This window comes from Filicampus tigris, chromosome 5, assembly GCF_054856515.1.
Source record: "Filicampus tigris isolate MCC_2025a chromosome 5, RoL_Ftig_1.0, whole genome shotgun sequence".
Classification (NCBI taxonomy): domain Eukaryota; kingdom Metazoa; phylum Chordata; class Actinopteri; order Syngnathiformes; family Syngnathidae; genus Filicampus; species Filicampus tigris.
In genome coordinates, this window is record NC_141221.1 from 24,067,270 (window position 1) to 24,086,991 (window position 19,722).

General features: G+C 42.0%; 1 protein-coding gene across 1 annotated transcript in view; it reads right to left on the reverse strand.

Annotated features, from left to right (window-relative positions):
• Positions 1-19,722, reverse strand: part of gcn1 (GCN1 activator of EIF2AK4) — a 29,692-nt gene that overhangs the window by 7,643 nt on the left and 2,327 nt on the right. Inside the window, exons 6-51 of the mRNA XM_086030394.1 lie at positions 19,515-19,613; positions 19,275-19,409; positions 19,010-19,187; positions 18,851-18,925; positions 18,559-18,687; positions 18,421-18,471; positions 18,247-18,345; positions 17,296-17,469; positions 17,068-17,220; positions 16,881-16,973; positions 16,717-16,792; positions 16,129-16,288; positions 15,825-16,014; positions 15,585-15,709; positions 15,242-15,420; positions 15,077-15,170; positions 14,891-15,004; positions 14,597-14,795; positions 14,347-14,499; positions 11,638-11,816; positions 11,450-11,530; positions 10,959-11,102; positions 10,499-10,623; positions 10,097-10,286; positions 9,917-9,987; positions 8,755-8,920; positions 8,445-8,639; positions 7,654-7,900; positions 6,448-6,569; positions 6,202-6,316; positions 5,948-6,127; positions 5,019-5,239; positions 4,837-4,905; positions 4,622-4,760; positions 4,347-4,543; positions 2,984-3,126; positions 2,769-2,886; positions 2,408-2,623; positions 2,135-2,299; positions 1,886-2,047; positions 1,667-1,759; positions 1,443-1,586; positions 1,077-1,346; positions 876-989; positions 337-567; positions 54-247 (exon numbers count right to left, since the gene is read on the reverse strand). Coding sequence (XP_085886520.1) covers positions 54-247; positions 337-567; positions 876-989; positions 1,077-1,346; positions 1,443-1,586; positions 1,667-1,759; positions 1,886-2,047; positions 2,135-2,299; positions 2,408-2,623; positions 2,769-2,886; positions 2,984-3,126; positions 4,347-4,543; positions 4,622-4,760; positions 4,837-4,905; positions 5,019-5,239; positions 5,948-6,127; positions 6,202-6,316; positions 6,448-6,569; positions 7,654-7,900; positions 8,445-8,639; positions 8,755-8,920; positions 9,917-9,987; positions 10,097-10,286; positions 10,499-10,623; positions 10,959-11,102; positions 11,450-11,530; positions 11,638-11,816; positions 14,347-14,499; positions 14,597-14,795; positions 14,891-15,004; positions 15,077-15,170; positions 15,242-15,420; positions 15,585-15,709; positions 15,825-16,014; positions 16,129-16,288; positions 16,717-16,792; positions 16,881-16,973; positions 17,068-17,220; positions 17,296-17,469; positions 18,247-18,345; positions 18,421-18,471; positions 18,559-18,687; positions 18,851-18,925; positions 19,010-19,187; positions 19,275-19,409; positions 19,515-19,613 — 6,767 coding nt within the window. The remainder of the gene's footprint in view (positions 1-53; positions 248-336; positions 568-875; positions 990-1,076; positions 1,347-1,442; positions 1,587-1,666; positions 1,760-1,885; positions 2,048-2,134; positions 2,300-2,407; positions 2,624-2,768; positions 2,887-2,983; positions 3,127-4,346; positions 4,544-4,621; positions 4,761-4,836; positions 4,906-5,018; positions 5,240-5,947; positions 6,128-6,201; positions 6,317-6,447; positions 6,570-7,653; positions 7,901-8,444; positions 8,640-8,754; positions 8,921-9,916; positions 9,988-10,096; positions 10,287-10,498; positions 10,624-10,958; positions 11,103-11,449; positions 11,531-11,637; positions 11,817-14,346; positions 14,500-14,596; positions 14,796-14,890; positions 15,005-15,076; positions 15,171-15,241; positions 15,421-15,584; positions 15,710-15,824; positions 16,015-16,128; positions 16,289-16,716; positions 16,793-16,880; positions 16,974-17,067; positions 17,221-17,295; positions 17,470-18,246; positions 18,346-18,420; positions 18,472-18,558; positions 18,688-18,850; positions 18,926-19,009; positions 19,188-19,274; positions 19,410-19,514; positions 19,614-19,722) is intronic.

A 19,722-nucleotide genomic window follows, 5' to 3' on the forward strand; every position in this document is an offset into this window, starting at 1 on the left:
ATGAGGAATCAATGAAGACTTAAGTAACCGTCATCCCCACTAAGTGCACACACCTGACTCCGGAGTCCTCCGCATTGCGAATGGCAGAGAGTTGCTCCGTGAAGAGCGGGTCAACCTTGCTGTGAATAGAAACCAGTTGGCCCAGGGCTTCAGCAGCCCTCAACCTCACCGCACGGCTTGAGTCTTGCAGGGCCTTTAGGAAGGTGGTCTGCAGCTGTGGCAGGAAGGGCTTCAGCGCGATGCCCACCTGGAAGATGGAACACCAGACGCTAGAGTGAAACTCTGCATCTCATCTCAATGAAGTGGTGATTCCAAGAAGAGAACCTTTGAACAAACCTTTGCCAAGAGAAGGGTAAGAGTCTCCAACAGAGCTGTTTTTACTGTCCAGGCAAAGCGGTCACCCAAAATACGAATAAGGGGCCCGGTGATGTTGACCACAGAGGGCCGCAGAGCCTCAGGGGATGTCAATTTAATAACCCCTCCTAATGCTTTGGCTGCTTCTTCCTTCTGCTCAGGACTACCAGTAAGGACACCTTCTCTCAGGACAGGCAGGATGCAAGTAACACCCTGTAAATTACAAAGATGATGAGTAAGGGTTACAGTTGCTTCAATTTTACCCCATTTCAATGCATTTCTGTAGCGTTGACATAAAAATAAAACTACATATTCTCCGACGAGCACGGGTCACAATGTTTACTAAATATATTTCCATTTTTTAATGCATATACGATGCCTCGGCTCAGTAAATGTTGGGGGACACTGCTCTCGACAATAGCAATGGAGAATTACAGTACGCTGAGGGAGAGCATTGAGATTTTCGACATCATTGCAAGTCATCTACTTGACCATTGCTTGTGCAACAGAAACAGTCTTACCTTTTTGGGCAGACAGAAACCAGGAAGGTGTTGACCTTTTACATCAGCAGCTGCTGATCGAATGTCTCGATGAAGGTCATCAATTAGAGCCAGCTGGCTGCTTGCGTCCAGTCTCTTTGGGGAAAAACAACAACAAAAAAGCAAACAGTGAGCTGATTCAAGAACAGAAGATACTGGAAACATTTATTCACGTGAACACACCTTAGTGATGGAGTTGACTGTGTCCCAACTCTGAGACAGAACCTCAGTGTTGGTGTCGTTGAGGAGGTGGATGAGGCCTGACAGCAGGTTGCGTGTATGGGCACTATAGTCTAGGCGTGTGCGGGCAAAGTAAGCATTGAGCATGGTAACAGCGGCCTGTCGGAGGCCAGCGTCAGAGTTCCGAGTGGCCTCCAACAGATCATCGATGATGATGCGTTGGCCCACGTCATCGTCCACAGAGAGGATCACTGTTTGACAACTGCATAATTCCTGATGCAAAGTAAAAAAACATTCATCAGAAATATAAAAGTAAAACAAAAAACCCAGCAGTATTAGCATAAATGATAGCTTGGTAACAAGTGTTACCTGAGGTTCATCCTCTGTTCCTAGTTTTCCTTTAAGTGAGGAGAGAAGGGCAGGGAGAATGACACCTAGGTGGCGGGTCAGGGCATCACCGGCCACAGCTGACAGGAAGGCCAACACACGAGTGTTCACAGGAGGCGCAGTCAGCTGGGAGAACAGGATTTGGTTAATTTAGTCACATTACTACTCTTCGTCTTACGGAAGCCATTATCATCAACAACTGCTACCTTTGGCACCAAATAAGGCAGCACCGATCGGCTCTTCACTGCCATGACTTGCTTCAAGCCATCCAAGGCAAACTCTGCTGTGTCCTCGTCATCCTGGAAAAAGATTTAGCACATCTTGAGTATGTGTAAAAAAAAAAAAAAAAAAAAAAAAAAATCAATCAGCACATAGCAAGTCTACTGTTAATGTTGGTTAAAATGTTAACATTTTCAGCAACTTACAAGCTGTTTCAGCAGAGTAGGCAGGATGTCATCCAGCGCCTGGTGACCAATGGTTACATGGAGCTGCTCAAATGTTTTGGCTGCAGCCTCTCTGACTTCTTCCAGTGGGTCACAGAGGGCCTTCCGTACAGTGGGGACCAGCGACTCGGAGAAGACTAGCACCTATGAAATAATAACATATGGTCAGTCCGATTTAATAGTGATGATCAGCTCGACCCATAATGAGGAAAATGCATTTGGCTAACTAACCGCGTCTTTGCTGGTGGACTTCATGATCTCACTGAGGCCAATGCAGACGCCCTGCCTTTCATCACTCTTGTCAGAACGTAGACCCTGTTCCAGGATGGGAATAATCTCTGGAAGAATCTTCTCACCCAGCTTTCTCACCAGATCACCCAGTGTCCGGGCAGCAATCTGAAATCACACAGATAGATACGATGAGGAAAAAAAACAACAACAACCAAGGTAAGAAAAACAACAACAACAAAAAAAAAAGAGAAAGAATCATCATCAGATACATACAGTTCTCTTGTCAGGGCAGGTGGATGCCAAGAAGCCGAGCAGGAGGGTGAAGAGGGTCGGGAGGATCTCTCGAAGGGTTCGTGGTGTGTTGGACACCACTATCTTCCACACGTGAAGAGATGCTTGGCGAACAACCAGCTGGGTGTCTGAACGTCCCATATAGAGGCCGGAAAGGACACGGTTACGCCGCTCAGCCCCGAGAGCTGAAATGATAGCCTAGAAGTGAGACAATTAAAGTTAGCCACTGGTAAACACTTGAAATGTTAATGACAGAGATGGTCCCCTCTTGATACAAAACACATTTATCTGTTCCCATCTTTATCACCAGGAATCATTCACCGGTTCAAATACATGATCTTACTTTATTTGATGCAGCAGTTCCAAAGTTGTCATCCTCTGATGCAGTCTCTGTGGTCATCTTTCCTGTCACTCCAGAGACATGGAATAGCAGATCTCCAAGCAGCTGGACCGAACTGAACCTATAGAGCATCACAATCATGGGCACATGGTTAAAAACGGATCTTCAAGCTAGATCTACCCAATCTCCACACTATACTGAGAGTAAGTTTTGCCGACCTGATTCGCCAGAGGTCATCAAACAGCCCTTGCTCTAGTTCAGGAAGCAAGAGTGCAATTGCAGTCTCTGCATACATGCTGATGATGCGCTGGCCAGCTCGTAGCGCAGTGTCTCTTACATATTCATTTTCATCAGCCAGGGCCTGGTTAATCAAAGAGCAAATGTGAAGATAATCTATTCAAATACTGGAACACTAAAAGCATTGTGCAAAGACTGAATCTTCATTATGTGTTAGCATAAAATTTTTTTAAAAAAAATCTATATATAAGCTTATAGGGAGGTAAAGGAGTAAAGGTTTTACATATGGCATTGCACGGTTAACAGGACAAGTATTAATATATATGTGTTGCAAGTGACTGGGTAGTTGCAATTGGGTTTGAATAGAAAAATTGACCTCCTTTGTTAATTTGCAAACGTATGCTCTTTATTGGATTTTTATCTATTCAGTAACACCTGTGTGAAATAAAATTGACATCCATGGTTTTAATCAGTCGGTGGATTAACAAACTAAGACAAAAGTGAGGTCATAACTACAACTCCATGTCATGAAGAGGATAGTCCCTGCTCATTCGTCACTAGGGTTAAGAATTGCTGCAATTTGAACGATTCTGGTTCTAAACGAGTCTCGATTCCGATTTTTTTTTTTAGGGGCGAGGGTCCAAAAGGGAACACCAACGTGAAGTGACAAAGGCGGAAAAACAGTGAGCACGCCTCCGCTGTCTTAATCGTCTTACAAGTACAAGAGCGAGGGTTGACAATGTAAGTATTTCACAATACCGTGTCAAGAACGTGATGGTTTACTTCGCGTGGGAGTTCATCGTGAGGGAAGAATAGAGCCGAATGCATTGTTTACATTGTTATAATCAGCCCCCGGCCAACATCTTCATCTTGTTTTCAAACAATGAGAAATGGTGACTACCGCCGCCGATGGTATGGAAGGGTATTACATCTTATGCATGCGCAGAAGGTACTTTAATGGTCAGCGTCGCTGTCTGTCGTTGCGGTGTGTTTTGCCAGCGTGACGTGCCGACGGCCGGACGCCACGGGTGGAAGCGTCTGTCACTGATGGCGAACATTGTTTTGGTGTATCAGGGCAAGTAAGTGTTGCACTGAGGAAATTTGTCATAAACTATGCGAAAGTTACGCCACACTTTTGATCAGCGCGATGTGCACGCGTGTGCATTTCTTTGTTGGATAAAGGTGGGTTCTTCTTCGGGTCAATGGACAGGGCATTGAAACGGGGAATCACAATTTTAAAATGCTGTTTCCATACAATTCTCAAGACTCAATTCCCAACCCTACTCATCACACTACTAGGAATGTAATGACCAATCCCAATATTCCAACCAGAGAAGCAATTACCTTGAGAATGCAGGGGATGATAGGCCCGACATAGGGAGTAAATTTGTCTCCAAATGTGAGAGGCAGGTAGATGAACATCATGATGTAGCCATCTCTGACATGGGAGGCTATGTCCACCTTACTAGCGGTCTGCACCACATCTGGCATTAGTTTGTCCAGCTTCTCAACACCAAGCCCAGCCATCACCTCAGCCAGACCTGAATACACCAGAAATTGAATTCGGTCAGCAATTTGAGTCATTTTATTTACTTGATAGGATAAGCAACGTTAGTGACCTTGTGCTGCCCCAGAACGATCTACTGAGCTCTGCTCAGAGGCCAGAGTCTCCATGAGCCACGGCAGAAGGTCGTCAAAGCAGGATTCACCCATTCCCTTCACCATGGCGCCCAGGGCTTTGGCTGACACAGTACGCACCTGGAGGGAAAAAAAATCTACAGTATCAGTTTCGGACACGCAGACAAACGCACTACTTGTCTATCAGTGATCCCACCTCAGGCACTGGGTCCAACAAGGAAGTCTTCAGTCCAGGAATAACACTGGGCAGGTACGGTGAAAGATCCTAGCACACAACATAAACAAACCACAGTGGTTTATTGGTCCACAAAATATATATAGTGCTTGACAATCGTAACAAAATGTTATGCAGCGTTGTTTCATTACAAAGAACAGTACCTTCTGGTCAGTAAGGGAGTACATATTGCCAATAATTTGAGCGGCCATCTTGCGAGTGTCAGTGGAACGATCCTGGAAGGCTCGCTGGACAATGGGCATGATCAGAGCGAGGGAAGGGGCATCAATGAAGTGTACAAACTTGGTGTCCAGAAGGGTCTGAAGACACGTCTGGGTCCTTCGGGAGGGATCAGTGAGAGCATCCAGCAGGATGGGCGTTATAGCTGGGGAAGGGTTAACGAGGGTCATTATGAATGAGGTATTATGCAATCCCAAACGATCAAGACATAGTTGCAGATACTCAATATCAACAATCTTGAGTGTCCTGCCAATTGCAGACAGTTCTACCTATCGACCTAAAGAGATGCAACACTTCAAGAAAAAAACTGTCATACCCTCGTTGTAAAGAACGTAAGGATAGAGTACTTTAATTTTCACATGCAAGTGTACTGTGAAATATGTTGTCAGCTTTGAAGCCATTTCTCTGGACCAGTGCGCCACCATGTGGCACCTCGTACTGATCTTGAAACACCACTGGACTTTGGTTAAGGGAACTTACTGGATATTAACTTAAGAGAACCCGAATGAAATTCACGTTATCTTTGGTGACATGTTAAATCCACACTGACAGGCTTCAAGCTGGAACTGAATTGGCAACATCAAACTGGAGACCTCCTTTGTCTTATGCTATTTATACAAAAGTGTTCTGCATGGCCTAACACACTGTACATACATCAGCTTTATAAGTCATCTCGGAAGTAAAGAAACTATATCTTCATTTGATACTTCCAAACAGTAACAGTTAAGCAAAGTGCCAAGCCTAAAATGTTGTGCAGGTCAAATCAGAGCTAGTCTCGAGGATTGCAGAACTAGCTACTGTAAAGTTATTTGTATATTTCAAAATGTCGACAGAAATAAAACGTCTCTCTTACCAAGAATTTCAGGGTTACGGATGACCGAGCCAATTTGTCTGAGAGCCTGCTGACCGGCTTTTTGCACCTTCACATGGGAGTCAGTCAACACTTCGGTCAGTTTGGGAACAATGTTTGGCAAACAGGAAGATAACTGCTTAGGTGCACAGAACGCCATGGCACCAAGTAACTCCACAGAGCCTTGAACAGGAGAGTTGGAATGTTAGACGTATGTAAATGACCATGCTTTCATTTTGTGTGTTGTTTGTGCAGACCCGCTTTAGTCCTCCACGACTCCTCTTCCAGGGCGACTAGCAGAGAAGGCAGAACTAGTTTCACACCGTGTGCACTCAAGTTCCTCATCACTGCCTTAGCACAGTCATCAGCAGCCTGGTGTAGGGATGAGGCAACATTACAAAGCTATTCACACAAACTCTATCCATTCGAATTATTTGTCAAACTGATTTGAGAAATAGGAGTTAAAAAAAGAAAAAACATTGTGAAGTAATGCTGTTGCTCACCTCTCTTACATACTGATTTCCATCTCCAAAGCAGAGCAGGAGATGTGGCAGCACATGGACAACATATGGCTCAAACAGTTTGCCCAACATGTTGCACAGCATCTCGAAAGCAAAAAGTGCCCCTGGAAGACATGAAACATCAATATTCTAAAGATGCAACAATTAATGCATTAATCAACTACTAATTGATTAACAAATTACGACGGAATGTAAGGACGGAAGCACTTAAGGACGAGGACGTACGAGGTCAGAGGACGATAACTTTTTATTTATAAGGACAGAGGGATGAGGACGGACCGGCAAAAAAGTATAAAGTGCCCATCTGTTTGTTTTGTTTTGTTTTTTTTTTTTACTCAAGGTGCGGCAACACAATGTTAGACACCCACCTTGAGTTTTACAACATGCAATGTTCTGTCAACATGCCCTTGAAGTCGGTGTTTTGCTCGAGACCCAATGTTCAACCCCACAAGTGCAATGTGAAAAGGCCTTTCAAGTTTACGGATGCATGCACACACACACTGTGGGTGTCGTGCAGTCACCTCCGCCAAACTTCTGGAGTTTGACCGAACTCAGGTTAAGAACCAGCGGCAGAGATATGGTTTGATATAAAATGGTGCAAATCCTCAGAATTTCAGCCTCTCAACAATAAATACTGTATACCCTTATTTCCGTAGTCTTGCATGATTCCATTATCTTCGAGTAAAATCAAAATAAGACATTTGCAAACATCTGCATTTACTTTGGAAAAACAACAATGCTTATATTCTGAGACAGAGGTAACAGACCAAACAAATAATTAAATCATAAATTGATTAATGTCTGTGCATTTCTGCACTGTCAACTTGACATAATTGTCTGTTTTTTAATAAAGGGATGGAAATGTTTTTCCTCCAATTTATTGATATTGCAAATAATTAATTATTAACATTATCGTTAGTTGCAAGGCTTAATATATTCACTAAAATTGTGCACCAAAAAAAATAAGGTCATACATATTAATTACACATGGAAGTTGAAAAGGTCACAAATGTTGAAGACTGTCAAAAAAGAAAAAAGGACAGAAAATCGCTTGTCAAACAATCAAGCAATAGTAAAAGCCGTGGACCATTTTAACAACTAGTACGTTTTGTGCTATTGGGAGTTTTCGTGGGGTTGAGGCTCAGCAGCCTGTCGAGTGGTGAGTTTGATTACGGGGTAATTACTCACCTTCCCTACGTCTGAAGTTTTTCTTGTCCTGAATGGCATCAGTCAGCGTTGCCATGATGTCCTGCTGTTTGAGAGCTAGGATACCGAGTCCTTTGACCAGGCCAGCAAGCCCGTAGGCCGCTCCCTTCCTCTCAGCATACTTGTCGCTCTCCAGCAGCAGCTGCAGCAGATTCCTTACTATCCCTGCAGCATCTTCTTTGATGGCAGGCACTAAAGGAGGCAAACAGCTGGCCACAGACTCTTGAACCTACACAAGGAAGGACAGCAAAAACATCGTGTATTGGAACACATTAAGGCGCCTTAATTATCTGAAAGATTCAATAGCAACTGATCACTATTTTCCTTTATTAATTTGTGTTTTTAAAGTCTTGGTGTGTTGCCCTTGAAGCGAATGGGGAGCTACTGGGAGCACTCTGTCCAAAGAGTTCATTTAGTAATAACAAAGTCCTTGTGATGTCAAGACCATGAAGGGTGTAAATGAACACAACAGGCGATAAATATCCAGGTAGATCATGCGTCTGACTCACGACTGCAAAGGCCAAAGTTGTTGGTGAACAATTCAGGCAACACAAAATCTGAAAGAAGCATGCTTGTTTTCATCAATTCATTCTTTGTTTCAAGAAGAAACAAGAAATGCACATGGTTGACGACCATGAAGCATCCCACTGGGATACTGGTTATGTTATTGCACCGTAAAACTGTTCACTTGTCTTTTGAACGACACTAAATATAAGCAAAAATAGTTTCTTCAAAAAAACGGAAAAAAATAGTTTTTTGCCAAAGTTTCTTACTTGCTGTGCTGGTGTAGAAAGGGCTGTAATAAGCTTGGCCACAATGGGTTTGACCTTTGGGTCATTTTTGTCCAGATGTTTGGCCAAGGAACCCATAAGAATGACCACACTCTGACGGACAGCATCGTAGCTGGCATCCTGAGGGGCATTTTTCAGGAACTCTTCAAACACAGGCAGCAGGGAGCTAACATTGTCCTGTAACACGCATGACATAGAGAGACTCGTGAACTTTGAAGTAACACAAAAGATTGTAAGATATTATAATGCACTAAAAACTAAAGGGGATGGTGAAAAAAGAAGTGAGCCACACCTTTCCATGTGTGTTGAGGGCTGAGAGGGCTGCGTCCAACATACAGCGCCGTACTTCAGTGTGACGGTCATTCAGCGCATCAGGAACAAAGAAGAGGAAGAGGGGAGTCACCTGGGATTCGTCCAAGTACTGGGACAGCTTGTTCAGAGTGAGAGCAATGCCACACCTATAGCCATGAATGACAAACAATCTGAGTTGGAGTATTTAAGTTCTACACAAGTGTTTATTTCACTGACTAAAATTTTTCTGCATTTATTTCGGCACGAATATTTCTATTCAGACGAAAACTAAAATAGAAGTCATTGAGACGATAACGCCATTAACTTGACGATCTCATCAACAATCAAAAGACGAAATGGAAAAAAAACCAGTCACAAAATCCAATCAGAGGAAGGAAACATAAGCAGGTAGGAGAAAATAACCACTCAGAAAACAGAAAACAGGAACGGACGGGACATGAGGAAGTGAGAAGAGAACCAATCAGAGGCCAACTTCAGCGGTCACCCGTCACCCGGAAGCAGTCGACATATGAGACAGCTTCGATAGTGAAAGTCAGAGATAATATCCATTATATAAAAATAATGACGGTAGAATGCGACAAAAGGATTTTTGGACACATTTCACCTTCAACGATGAAGAAAAAAAAGTGTAAATAATGTGGAAAGGTTATTCACGGGAAGAATACGACAAATTTAAACTGAAGCAACACCAACATAATGTACGAGATGTTCTCTAAGGTAAATTTGCTGCCGTTGTTGAAGCATTAAATTGTGGAGAACTGAAAAAAAATTGCGTGCATATTACGCTGTGGTAAATTACAGCAGTTTGACACCATTAGCATTGGATCTGTTGAAAATGCTAGCTTCCCAAGCCCCCCCCTTTTTTTTTACATTTGCTTAGTCGAAAACTAATTTTAATTTTAATAAAATTAGAAACGGATGCTGAAGGAAAACTTAATAATTAATAATTTGTCGACTAAAATTGCTAACTAAACAACTAAATTAAAAGTGGACTAAAACTAAAATACAATCAGACGATTAATTTATGACTAAAACTTGAATTAATTATAGTCAAAAGACTAAAACAAAATTAAAATATCTTGTGAAAATGACCACTGTTCCAACATTGGAACCAAACAACGATGAGTTTTCTTCCCTCTTACCTTGCTTCCCATTGATCCGGTGGAGATTCTGAAATGACTCTACCCAAGGTATCCAGCACAGGAGGTGGTCTCTTAAATAAAGATAAAGATAAATACAGGTTTGTTTGTTTGGTTCAGAAGCGAACAGCACCCACAAATAATCTGTTCAGATAATTGGTATAGTGTATTGTAGGCTCTCACATAAAGTTTTTTGTGGTAGAGCTCAGTTAGTTGTCCTAGGACTGGGGCAGATTGGTCTCTATAGTGAGAAACAGCACTTGACAGTGCTTCAGCTGCAGCAGAACGAACAGCCTCTTCATGATGAGTGATGTCACCGATGAGTAGGGAACAGAGCTCCGGGACCAACTCCAGATCAAGAGACTGCCAAAGTCTTAGAGGACCAAAATATTTGCTTACCCTTCGGTTTCACAAAATTGCCCACTTAAAACAATGTTGAACGTGTTTTACTGTCACATTAGTAATTCTTTATACCGCTTTCCATTTGTAAGTACTTGTATTATACTATGAAAAAAAACATATTTAACATCAAGATTCTAAAAGCAAACAGAAAAATGATACATATAAGAACCTCATAGTACGTACTTTTCAGCGAAGGCTCGTCCCTCTTCTTCAACATCAAACCTAGCGACCCAGAGCCTGCGCAGCAAACTCAGTCCGCTCTGCTCTGTACTATCTGTCGACAAAGCAAACTCCATCTCTGACAATCCCTGCACACCGGAGTTAAAAAAAAAAAAAAATTATAAAGCATATAGACAAACTATACAGACTCTTTTTATTCCATGTAACATCTCATCGCTGTCCTGTGAAAACAACGCATGTCCATTTTTGTCATTTTTAAAACATTTTTAGTAACGCGGAAACCCCATTAACGTAAAAAATGAAAAAAAAAATAATAATAAAAATAGAAATATTTGTTTTTCGCAGGACAGCGACGATTTGTTCATTTCTTGTGGGCTTTGTTGTGAATGATTGAACTACTTTATTCAAAGTGTAGGTGAAGAGCAAACAACCACAAAAACGAATTAACTTCTTTGAAACTTACCCGGAGAGCAGCGTCACGGACAGAGAAGCAAGGTGAAATGAGGGCGTTGAGCAGGACATCTATCTCTGACTGCTCTGCTACTGTGCAGCCCTCGCCTCCTCCAGCACTGCCACAGAGTGCTGTTAGACACTGAGACGCCAACACCTAATACAACAGTAAGAATGGGATGTCAAACTGTGGTGCTCATACTGTACAGTCCATGATTACACAGACACTGAAAAAAAAAAAGTCATATTTGGCTCAAAATATTGAATAAACGTCAACTCGTGCACAGAATTTGACTAATGAAGGCAACGTTTTACAAACACAACTGTGACGCTGTACAACAACAGATTTTCCATTACTGTGTTTTTTTTCAGTCGCTATTTTGTGATTATTTTGTTCAAAAGCGTTTTGTCTTAAACCAAAGACTCTCTCTTAGTACACATTAGTAATTAGGAATAAAGACCACACTTGGATTAACAAAGTTTACCTGCATTAACAAAGTTTACCTGCAGTCTTGGTGTAGCAGTGGAAATAACTCTGGTCAGCATCATTAGCATGTCGACACGTGGAAGCAGTTCAGGGCCATTCTGAGTAGAGAAAAAAAACACATTTAAAAGTAGCCTTGCCAAAACTGTACGCAAGAAGAAGCAAAATAGATCATGTGTTGAATTTCAGTACGAAAAGCAAACTGTACTTCATCTATAACGGTCGCCTCGTCTGTCTGAGCCCGCAGCTGACAATGCTCATGGATGATTTGCAAAGATCTAGTCATCATGCTCTCCGTCTCCTCTGTACTGCCCGAGGAATCCCTGAGAGTGGCGTTCAGGAAAGGAAAGCAGAAGCAAAAAGCAGGGGCAGGCAGTGGGGCCACACCTGGAAGAGAAAAATACAATACAAATAACACAGATGGGAACTGCCAAAATCACAGCCAGTATTACAACTGGGTTTCTGCAGGGATCAGAAAATCCAATTTCATACTTTTTAATGCAACAACAACATTTAATGCCCATGTCCTAGCACACATAAATATACATGTCGTATCCATGCATACAGTGGGTACGGACAGGATTCAGACCCCTTGAAATTTTTCATCTTTGTCATTGCAGCCATTTGCCAAAATAAAAAAAGTTCATTTTATTTCTCAATGTACACTCAGCACCCCATCTTGACAGAAAAAAAACAGAAATGTAGACATTTTTGCAAATTTATAAAAAAAGAAAAACTGCAATATCATAAGTATTCAGACCCTTTGCAGCGGTCTTCATATTTAACTCACATGCTGTCCATTTCTTCTGATCCTCCTTGAGATGGTTCTGCTCCTTTATTGGAGTCCAGCTGTGTTTACTTAAACTGATTGATTAGGAAAGGTCTATACAGCCTTACAGCTCACAGTGCATGTTAGAGCAAATGAGAATCATGAGGTCGAAGGAACTGTCCAAGGTGTTCGGAGACAGAATTGTGGCAAGGCACAGATCTGGCCAAGGTTACAAAAGAATTTCTCAGGTTCTTAAGAGCACAGTGGCCTCCATAATCGTCAAATGGAAGAAGTTTGGGAAGACCACAACTCTTCCTAGACCTCGCCGTCCAGCCAAACCATTCCAAGAAGACTGGTGGCTGTACTAGCTCAAAAGGGGGCTTCTACTCAATACTCAGCACAGGGTCTGAATACTTATGAACATATGATATTTCAGTTTTTCTTATTTCAGAAATATGCAAAATTTTCAACATTTCTGGTTTTATTCTGTCAAGATGGGGTGCTGAGTGCACATTAATGAGAAATAAAATGAACTTTTGGGATTTTGGCAAATGGTTGCAATGACACAGACAGTGAAACATTGCAAGGGGTCTGAATACTTTACACACACACTGTATGTACATATATATATATATATATATATATATATATACCTGTATATTTATTATATACTATAATCTTTTGCATTACATTCCATATTCTTGACCTATTTGACTACATTTCATGCCATCCACTGTTGATATGGACAATACATTTGCAGTTACGGTCAAGCAAATATGTTCATTTAATTGATAATGACTCAACGTAATGCATGCGTGTGTGTCTACTCTTCTCTAGTCCGCTCACAGCTAGTTGAATGTCTCGTCAAATTATACAAATTGTGAACAAAATAATTCACACTACTTATTTTTCAGGGAAGTGTAAGAAATGCATCACAACCTGAAATTCTTAAAACTGGTGGTCTGGATGCCAATCAGCAAGGTGCTTGGCTAGATTGTACGTGTTCCCACCTTGAGCCACAGTAGTTTTAAAACAAGCTTTCCAAATGCGCTGTCATGTTGGTCGGCTTGCCATGGCTTTTGGCCATGTAAGCAAAAAAGTTCCATATACCTGTATTAGCACGTCATGCTTTTCAACAATGAGTAGCGAGGCAGCGGGCGCTTCATTCACTGCTTAAGGCCATCTTCCTTTCCACATGCAGAGGGAGGCGTGCCACTTAAGGCGTTTCTCACATGATAGACAGACGGCGACAGGCGTATGTATACCGGGTACTTGCCTTTAACCCATTAAGCCCGGGAGCGCATAATCGCGTTTCTACCAGTAGAGCGGGGAGCGCTGTTGCGTCTTTCTACCTTTCAAACCAGGAGAGCGGATACGTCACTGTCCTTTCTTAATTCAATTCTCCGTAGAATATACACGCGACGGTGTCGCGAGACCGCGGAGGATGTCGTGGAATTTTTTTGAGCCGCAAGTAGGCTAATGGCGGACGCCGTCGATCGCCCGGAGCTCTGATTAAAGTAAGTAACGGTAGTGATATATAGACGATGTGCACGACCAGTGGAACCAGTCGAACGGGATATGATACGGTTTGTAGACAATTACGATATTGACGTCTTTGTAACAGAATAGAGGTAATGATTATTACCACCTGATTTTTTTAAAAATTAAAATAGTGTTTCTCTTGCACTGACACGTTATTTTTACATTTTCGATTGAAACAGTAAATAATAAGTTACAAGGTAAATACAGGGGCTGAGATAGTAATCATTTTGTAAGTGTTGAATTTCTGGGAGAACTTCAGGTTTTCAAGGGTAATTCCAAAGGTGACCTTAGGTTTTGGGGAGCTGTTGAGAAAGGCGCTTTAGGCCTTAATGGGTTAAGAGAGTTGGTGAGCTGCGTTTTTTTTTTTTTTTTTAATTACTGGTGTTAAAAATAAATAAATAAATAAATAAATAAAAATGTTATCCCGTGCAACACTATAAGCTACAATACATTTGAGTTGTTTTAGGCAAGGAATCTTAATCGTATTGTACAAAAAATGTTAAAAATTAAACAAATGTGTCTGTGACAAGACAATGTAAAAAATGCACAGGATGAAAAACACTTTCTGGATAGTATATGACTGATAATGATCATAGCTGTCCTTACCACTGGTTTTGCCAGCTTTCTGAGGGACAGTGTGGTGATGTAGCAGTTGTACAGTGCGCGTAACTGCTTTGTCCAGGTCCTCCTGCTCCCAGGCCACATCCAGTTCACACTCAGGCTTCAGTAATCGTAAAGTCACATGTCCCACAAGAAGACCTTGAAAAAAAACAAAAAAAAAAGCTTAAATCCCAATACTGTGGTAACAAATGGAACAGCTGTGCCTATGGATACAACTATGACGCAGCTCGGTTACCGAGATGATGGAGTTGGTGGGGTACGAGGCAGACTCCAATGTCCAAGAAGATCTGCTGGATACGTGGAGCAGCCAGAGGTGAGCGCAAAAGGGGCAAAAGAACCTGGAGGACTGATGGTAGCTCTCTGGTAATCTGAGCTGGTCTCTCTTTTAGAGTAGCTACGAGGAGTCCCACCACACTTTGGAACTCTGCATTCAGCTGAGGAAAATGAGAACCGTGTCACCAGTCAACAAGGTGAAAAGAATAAAATCCACATATTGAGTATTTCTTGAGAAATTGGTTTGCTTCCATACCGCTTGAAGTCTTTTGCGAATAGATTGCTCTCTCTCACGTTGCAATTCAATCATTTCTTTCTGTTTGCTGGTGAGCTGCACGTCATCCTTGATGCCTCTTTTCTTCTTAATCTCCTGTGAAATCACATGAAAATTTAGCCCCAGATGTGGAATTTAAAAGAGCATAGGAAAGTGGATTTAAATGACCTCCTGTAACTCAAGTCCAAATATTTGTTCCTTGTAGGAGTAGACCTTGTTCTCCTTTTTGATATTGCCCTTCTTGAAGTTCTCTTTCTGTGCACTGGGAAAAGGGACATAATTAAAATACCGCAGGCCAATGGCATGACAGATCTATTGGAATGTATATTTTACCTTTCAATAATAGAGTTGTCATAAAGCTCCCCCTCTGGAGTCAGCATGATAGCGTATTCCTCCTTGGTGACATGAACTAGAGCAGGTTGGGAAAGCTCCTTTGTTACGTGACTGATTACGCGAGGTAACAGCTTGTCAGGAGAAAGGCCACAGAGGGCACCAACAGCATTTTTCACTGCCTGAAGAAAAATGAATCACAATTTCCCTCAGGATACATATATTTTTAAAATTAATGTTATTTATGTATTTATGGTCCCCTTAAACATTTTTTTTTTGGGGTGACATAATTCATTATTTTATATAAAACAAAATCTGGCCATCAATAGGAATATTAGGGATTCACCTGGTTATCAGTGTTGACCTCCAACAAATGTGGCAAAATAGCCTCAAGATTTTTTTCGATAAATTCCTCTGCTTTTATGTTCATGGAGGACAGCAGGAATGGCCAAAGACCGCTGCGAGTTTCAACTTAGAAAGATACATAGAGAATAGTCAGGATGTAAAACACTAGAAATGGATAAAGTGGAAGACAGTTACCAAAAGGACAGTTGTTTAAATAATATGAAACTGCCCCTTCTTGTACCTAGGGAGGGATGATGAGCAACAATGAGGATTTCCATAGCCAAGTTCTCTGATTCAATAGGGTCCCCCCATTGACTGGCCGAGGCGCAAATGACATGCAGTGCATCCAACAGCACACGTGGGCGAATGTAGTTGCGACCAAGCTCAGTCAGCTCTCCGGACTCTAACACCAAGGCATCCTGAGGCATAACCTGAAAACAAAACAAAAGAAAAACCACACAAAAAGCACGTCACACCTTTTCTACGCTTTCACCGAAGCAAAGCGATATATGTTAAGTAATGTTTTTAAAAATTGTAGCCCGCACTTTGTGTTTGTTGATGACAGCTCGGAGTTCACCTAGAAGGCCCTGGGCAAGGTTGGAGCCAGACAAGGAAGAGAGCAGCTTTCTGACTGTCTGTTTTGCCCGCTTCCTAACACGCCAACTCTGAGACACCAAGACCGCCACAGTGGCACTGTGGTACATCCTGCAAGAGTAGTTAGATGGTTGTTACTGTTACTCCTTTCTTTCAGAATCGTGTTCTTGCATACAGGCTTTAGTTTCAATTAATTAGGTCTGATGTTAATTCACTCACAGACAGCTCAGTTAAAATGGATGCTTTTGCCATCTTTAGCCCTCAATTGCAGTGAATAGAGCGTTTAGGCCGGGACTACATAACCGCATTTCTACCACTAAAGCCGGGAGCGCTGTTGCGTCTTTCTAACTTTACAGCCGGGAAAGCTCATACGTCAATTTTCTTTTTTTTTTAAGATATATGTTTGTAAACACTGACGATATGGACGGCTTTGTAAGAGAATAGAAAATGACAACAGTTGAGAACCATTGGTTTATCACACACAGAGAAGTAAAAGTCAAGGGGAGTCTCATCCATTATGCTTTAGAGCATAAACTCACTGAGCTTTGCTGGTGTTAAGCCTGTGGCCATGATCCAAGAATAGTCTTTCGCAGAGCAGCAGCACAGTCAGCTGAGCTAGAGACAGACCAATAAAAAGAAACACCGCTTTATATGTTGAATTTACTCATGAGGATGACTTATAATTGATAAAAAATTGCCTCACTTTCATCACTGGACTGGCAGATGAACTTCTCTGTAGTGAAAAGTGGTTTCTTGTCATCCAAGACCAAGTTCCAAAAGCTGGAGAATTTTGCTTCTGTAGAAAGTGTGTCAACTGTCAACCCTACAGCCAATAGTTTTTAACCAGTCCCCATGAGTAAGATGTAATTACTAAAAAATGTGAACACCACCTGTCATTGTGTCAAGCAAGGACAGTCGACTCAAAAGAACCGAAGCTGCCACGCCTTCAGAAAGCAGAGCATGCTGGGAGTTTTGTGCGGCAGCCTTTTCCACTGTTTGGAGCAGCAAGGGTATCAGCTTTGCTGCCTGAGACAGAGTGTCACCTGTAAAAGGGCAAAAACTAAGTATGATATCAGAATCTATACATTGTAAAGGGGTTTTGCCTTGTGAGAACTGACCTTTGAAGGCCCCTAGCATGGCCTGGATGTAGGCGTGGCGAACCATAGAAGTGGAGGTTTTGAGGGTGAATGCCTTTTGGAACCAATCTAGCAGAGCGCTGGGAATCTGCACAGTGATGCGACTGCTCCATTGGGAGAGCACTGACACGCCGTGCACCAAGGTGCCCTCGTGAACTAAATTGAGCAGGTAGCAAAAAGTAGATTGAAATGGGAGTTGGGGGGTCTTGAGCCATTATTGAATTTCACCTAACTGGTGTATGTGTGTGTGTTTGGGATATCTTCAATGGCAGAGTCCCAAAGGTAGCGCTCCATAAAATTTGCATTTGCTGTGTCATGTGATTTAACTGTCAATGGGTCTAAATCAACATGAAAAGAAAATAACTTTATAAAGGAGATCCTTGGTTTTCAACGGAGTCAAGTTCCTATGGCGGGAGCAGAACCTTTTTTTTTTTTAATTATTATTTTGCAGAATGCCCCGTATTTCATCACTAACCTGTGCTAACACAGGAGTAAAGTCATAATCACATTAAATATTTGCATGAAAAAGCTTCACGGGCAAAACTTGTTTGAAAAAAATCTAATGAAAGACGGCAGTAATTCAGAGTGCCTTCTTATGCACAAAGTTCATTGCGTGTTGTTTGGTACCGTTGTAAATCAAGGAAAGCGGAAATTCTTAATGAATACAACATTTCTAATTCAAAATTATACTGCACATCACAGAGACATTTTACATTTTAAATCACTGAATGAGTCGACTCAATTTTATTGTGGCAACTTAAAGCCATTTCTATCTCTGTCCATCACATGCCAGTGCGCACTCAACACTGTCCTGGCAATGTCCTGATGATGATTAAACAAATATTTACTGCAAGAACTCCAGGGACTTTGATCTCACTTAAGTTAATACAGAATGACAAAGGAGTAGAGAAGAAAAAAAAGAATCAGGGATACCTTCCTGCTGCAAGTAAGGGATGAACATCACTGTGACTGCAGAGCTCAGAGTTTGGCTTGAGCTTCCTGACACTGCATGGTGGCTGCAGCTCCCAATCCCTAAAATCGGAAAAAATGATAAACCACAGATTAATAATCTCTTCTGTACTTGATCAATTAAACCATGTCTCATACCTGACAAAACACTCATCTTTTGGGTGACAACTGTCAGTTTTCCTTCAGATCCTGTAACCATTGTAAATGGCAACATTAGAACATTATTACATCAAATATAAAACCAGGAAGAAAATTGGCGTGATATCGAGACTTCACCTCCAAGAATCTTGAAAAGGTGTGTGACAATGTCCTCTACAGCGTTGGTGTCACTGCACTGTTGGGCCAAGTTCCGCAATGCCTGGATTGCTTCCTCCATGAGCTGAGCGTTGTTGGCTTTCAGTTGGCCTAAAAAAAAAAAGAGAGAGACAGAGAAAGAGAGAGACATTACTGGTCACTTCATGTTTTTTTTCCCCATGTTTAAAATACACCTGGGTAAACTCTAAATGGGCAAATGTAAAAAAAAACACCCCCCATGTACTTTGTACACATTTTGAGGAAAATCCCTTACTTGCTATAGCCTTCCCAATATCCATGGCATACTGACTGAGATCAATAGTCAGTGCAGACAGCAGGCAGGAAATAGCTGGTGACAGATCAATTAGGAGACTCTCCATTAGGAATTGAGCGGTCATTAATCACACCCATGAGACTCCAAAAAGCAGCTCACCCTGCATGGCATTCTCTGGACTTCGCAGCATTGTCTTCTGAATGCTGGGGAGAAGCAACTCCTTGAACTCAGAGTGAGAGACGTGGCGCAACAGGGAGCCACTTTTGTCCAGAATGTGTCGATGTGTTTTTGTCTTGCTCATAAGGACCGACTTTATGTACAGGTCCAACATGGCGCTCTGCAAGATTGTGAGTCAAGATTTAGTTTGCAGTTTAAGTGGAACTGAGCACTGAATCTACAGCTCATAATGTGATGCAAAACTTACCTTATGTTTGTCAATTGTAGCTTTGTCCTTGTGAGCTGTACAGAAGTCCAAACACACACCCAGCATAGCTAACGTTGCAGGGCTTGGGTCCAGACTCAACAGGGCGCTGATGTACTGATCAACTAAACCTGGATTCTGGGAAAGAAGCCAAGATGTCAGCTCTGTCCAGGAGCCGGACTTGTACTTATCATTGGAAATGATGTCTGACTCGGCTGACTTGTCTGTGAGTCTCCTACTCACTTCCTCACAAAGATGAGTGAGATTCTTCAGGCTTGACTTCTGAGCAGTAGATTTGGCTCCGCCCACCACCTCGGCCACAAGCAGGCTCTGAACGTGAACCTGAGTGACAACCGCCACTACATCAACTCAAGTGACTAAGTTATATTTGGCTGTTAATGTAGTCACGCAAATCTATTCACAGAAAAACATCACAGTGAACTACTGCTAT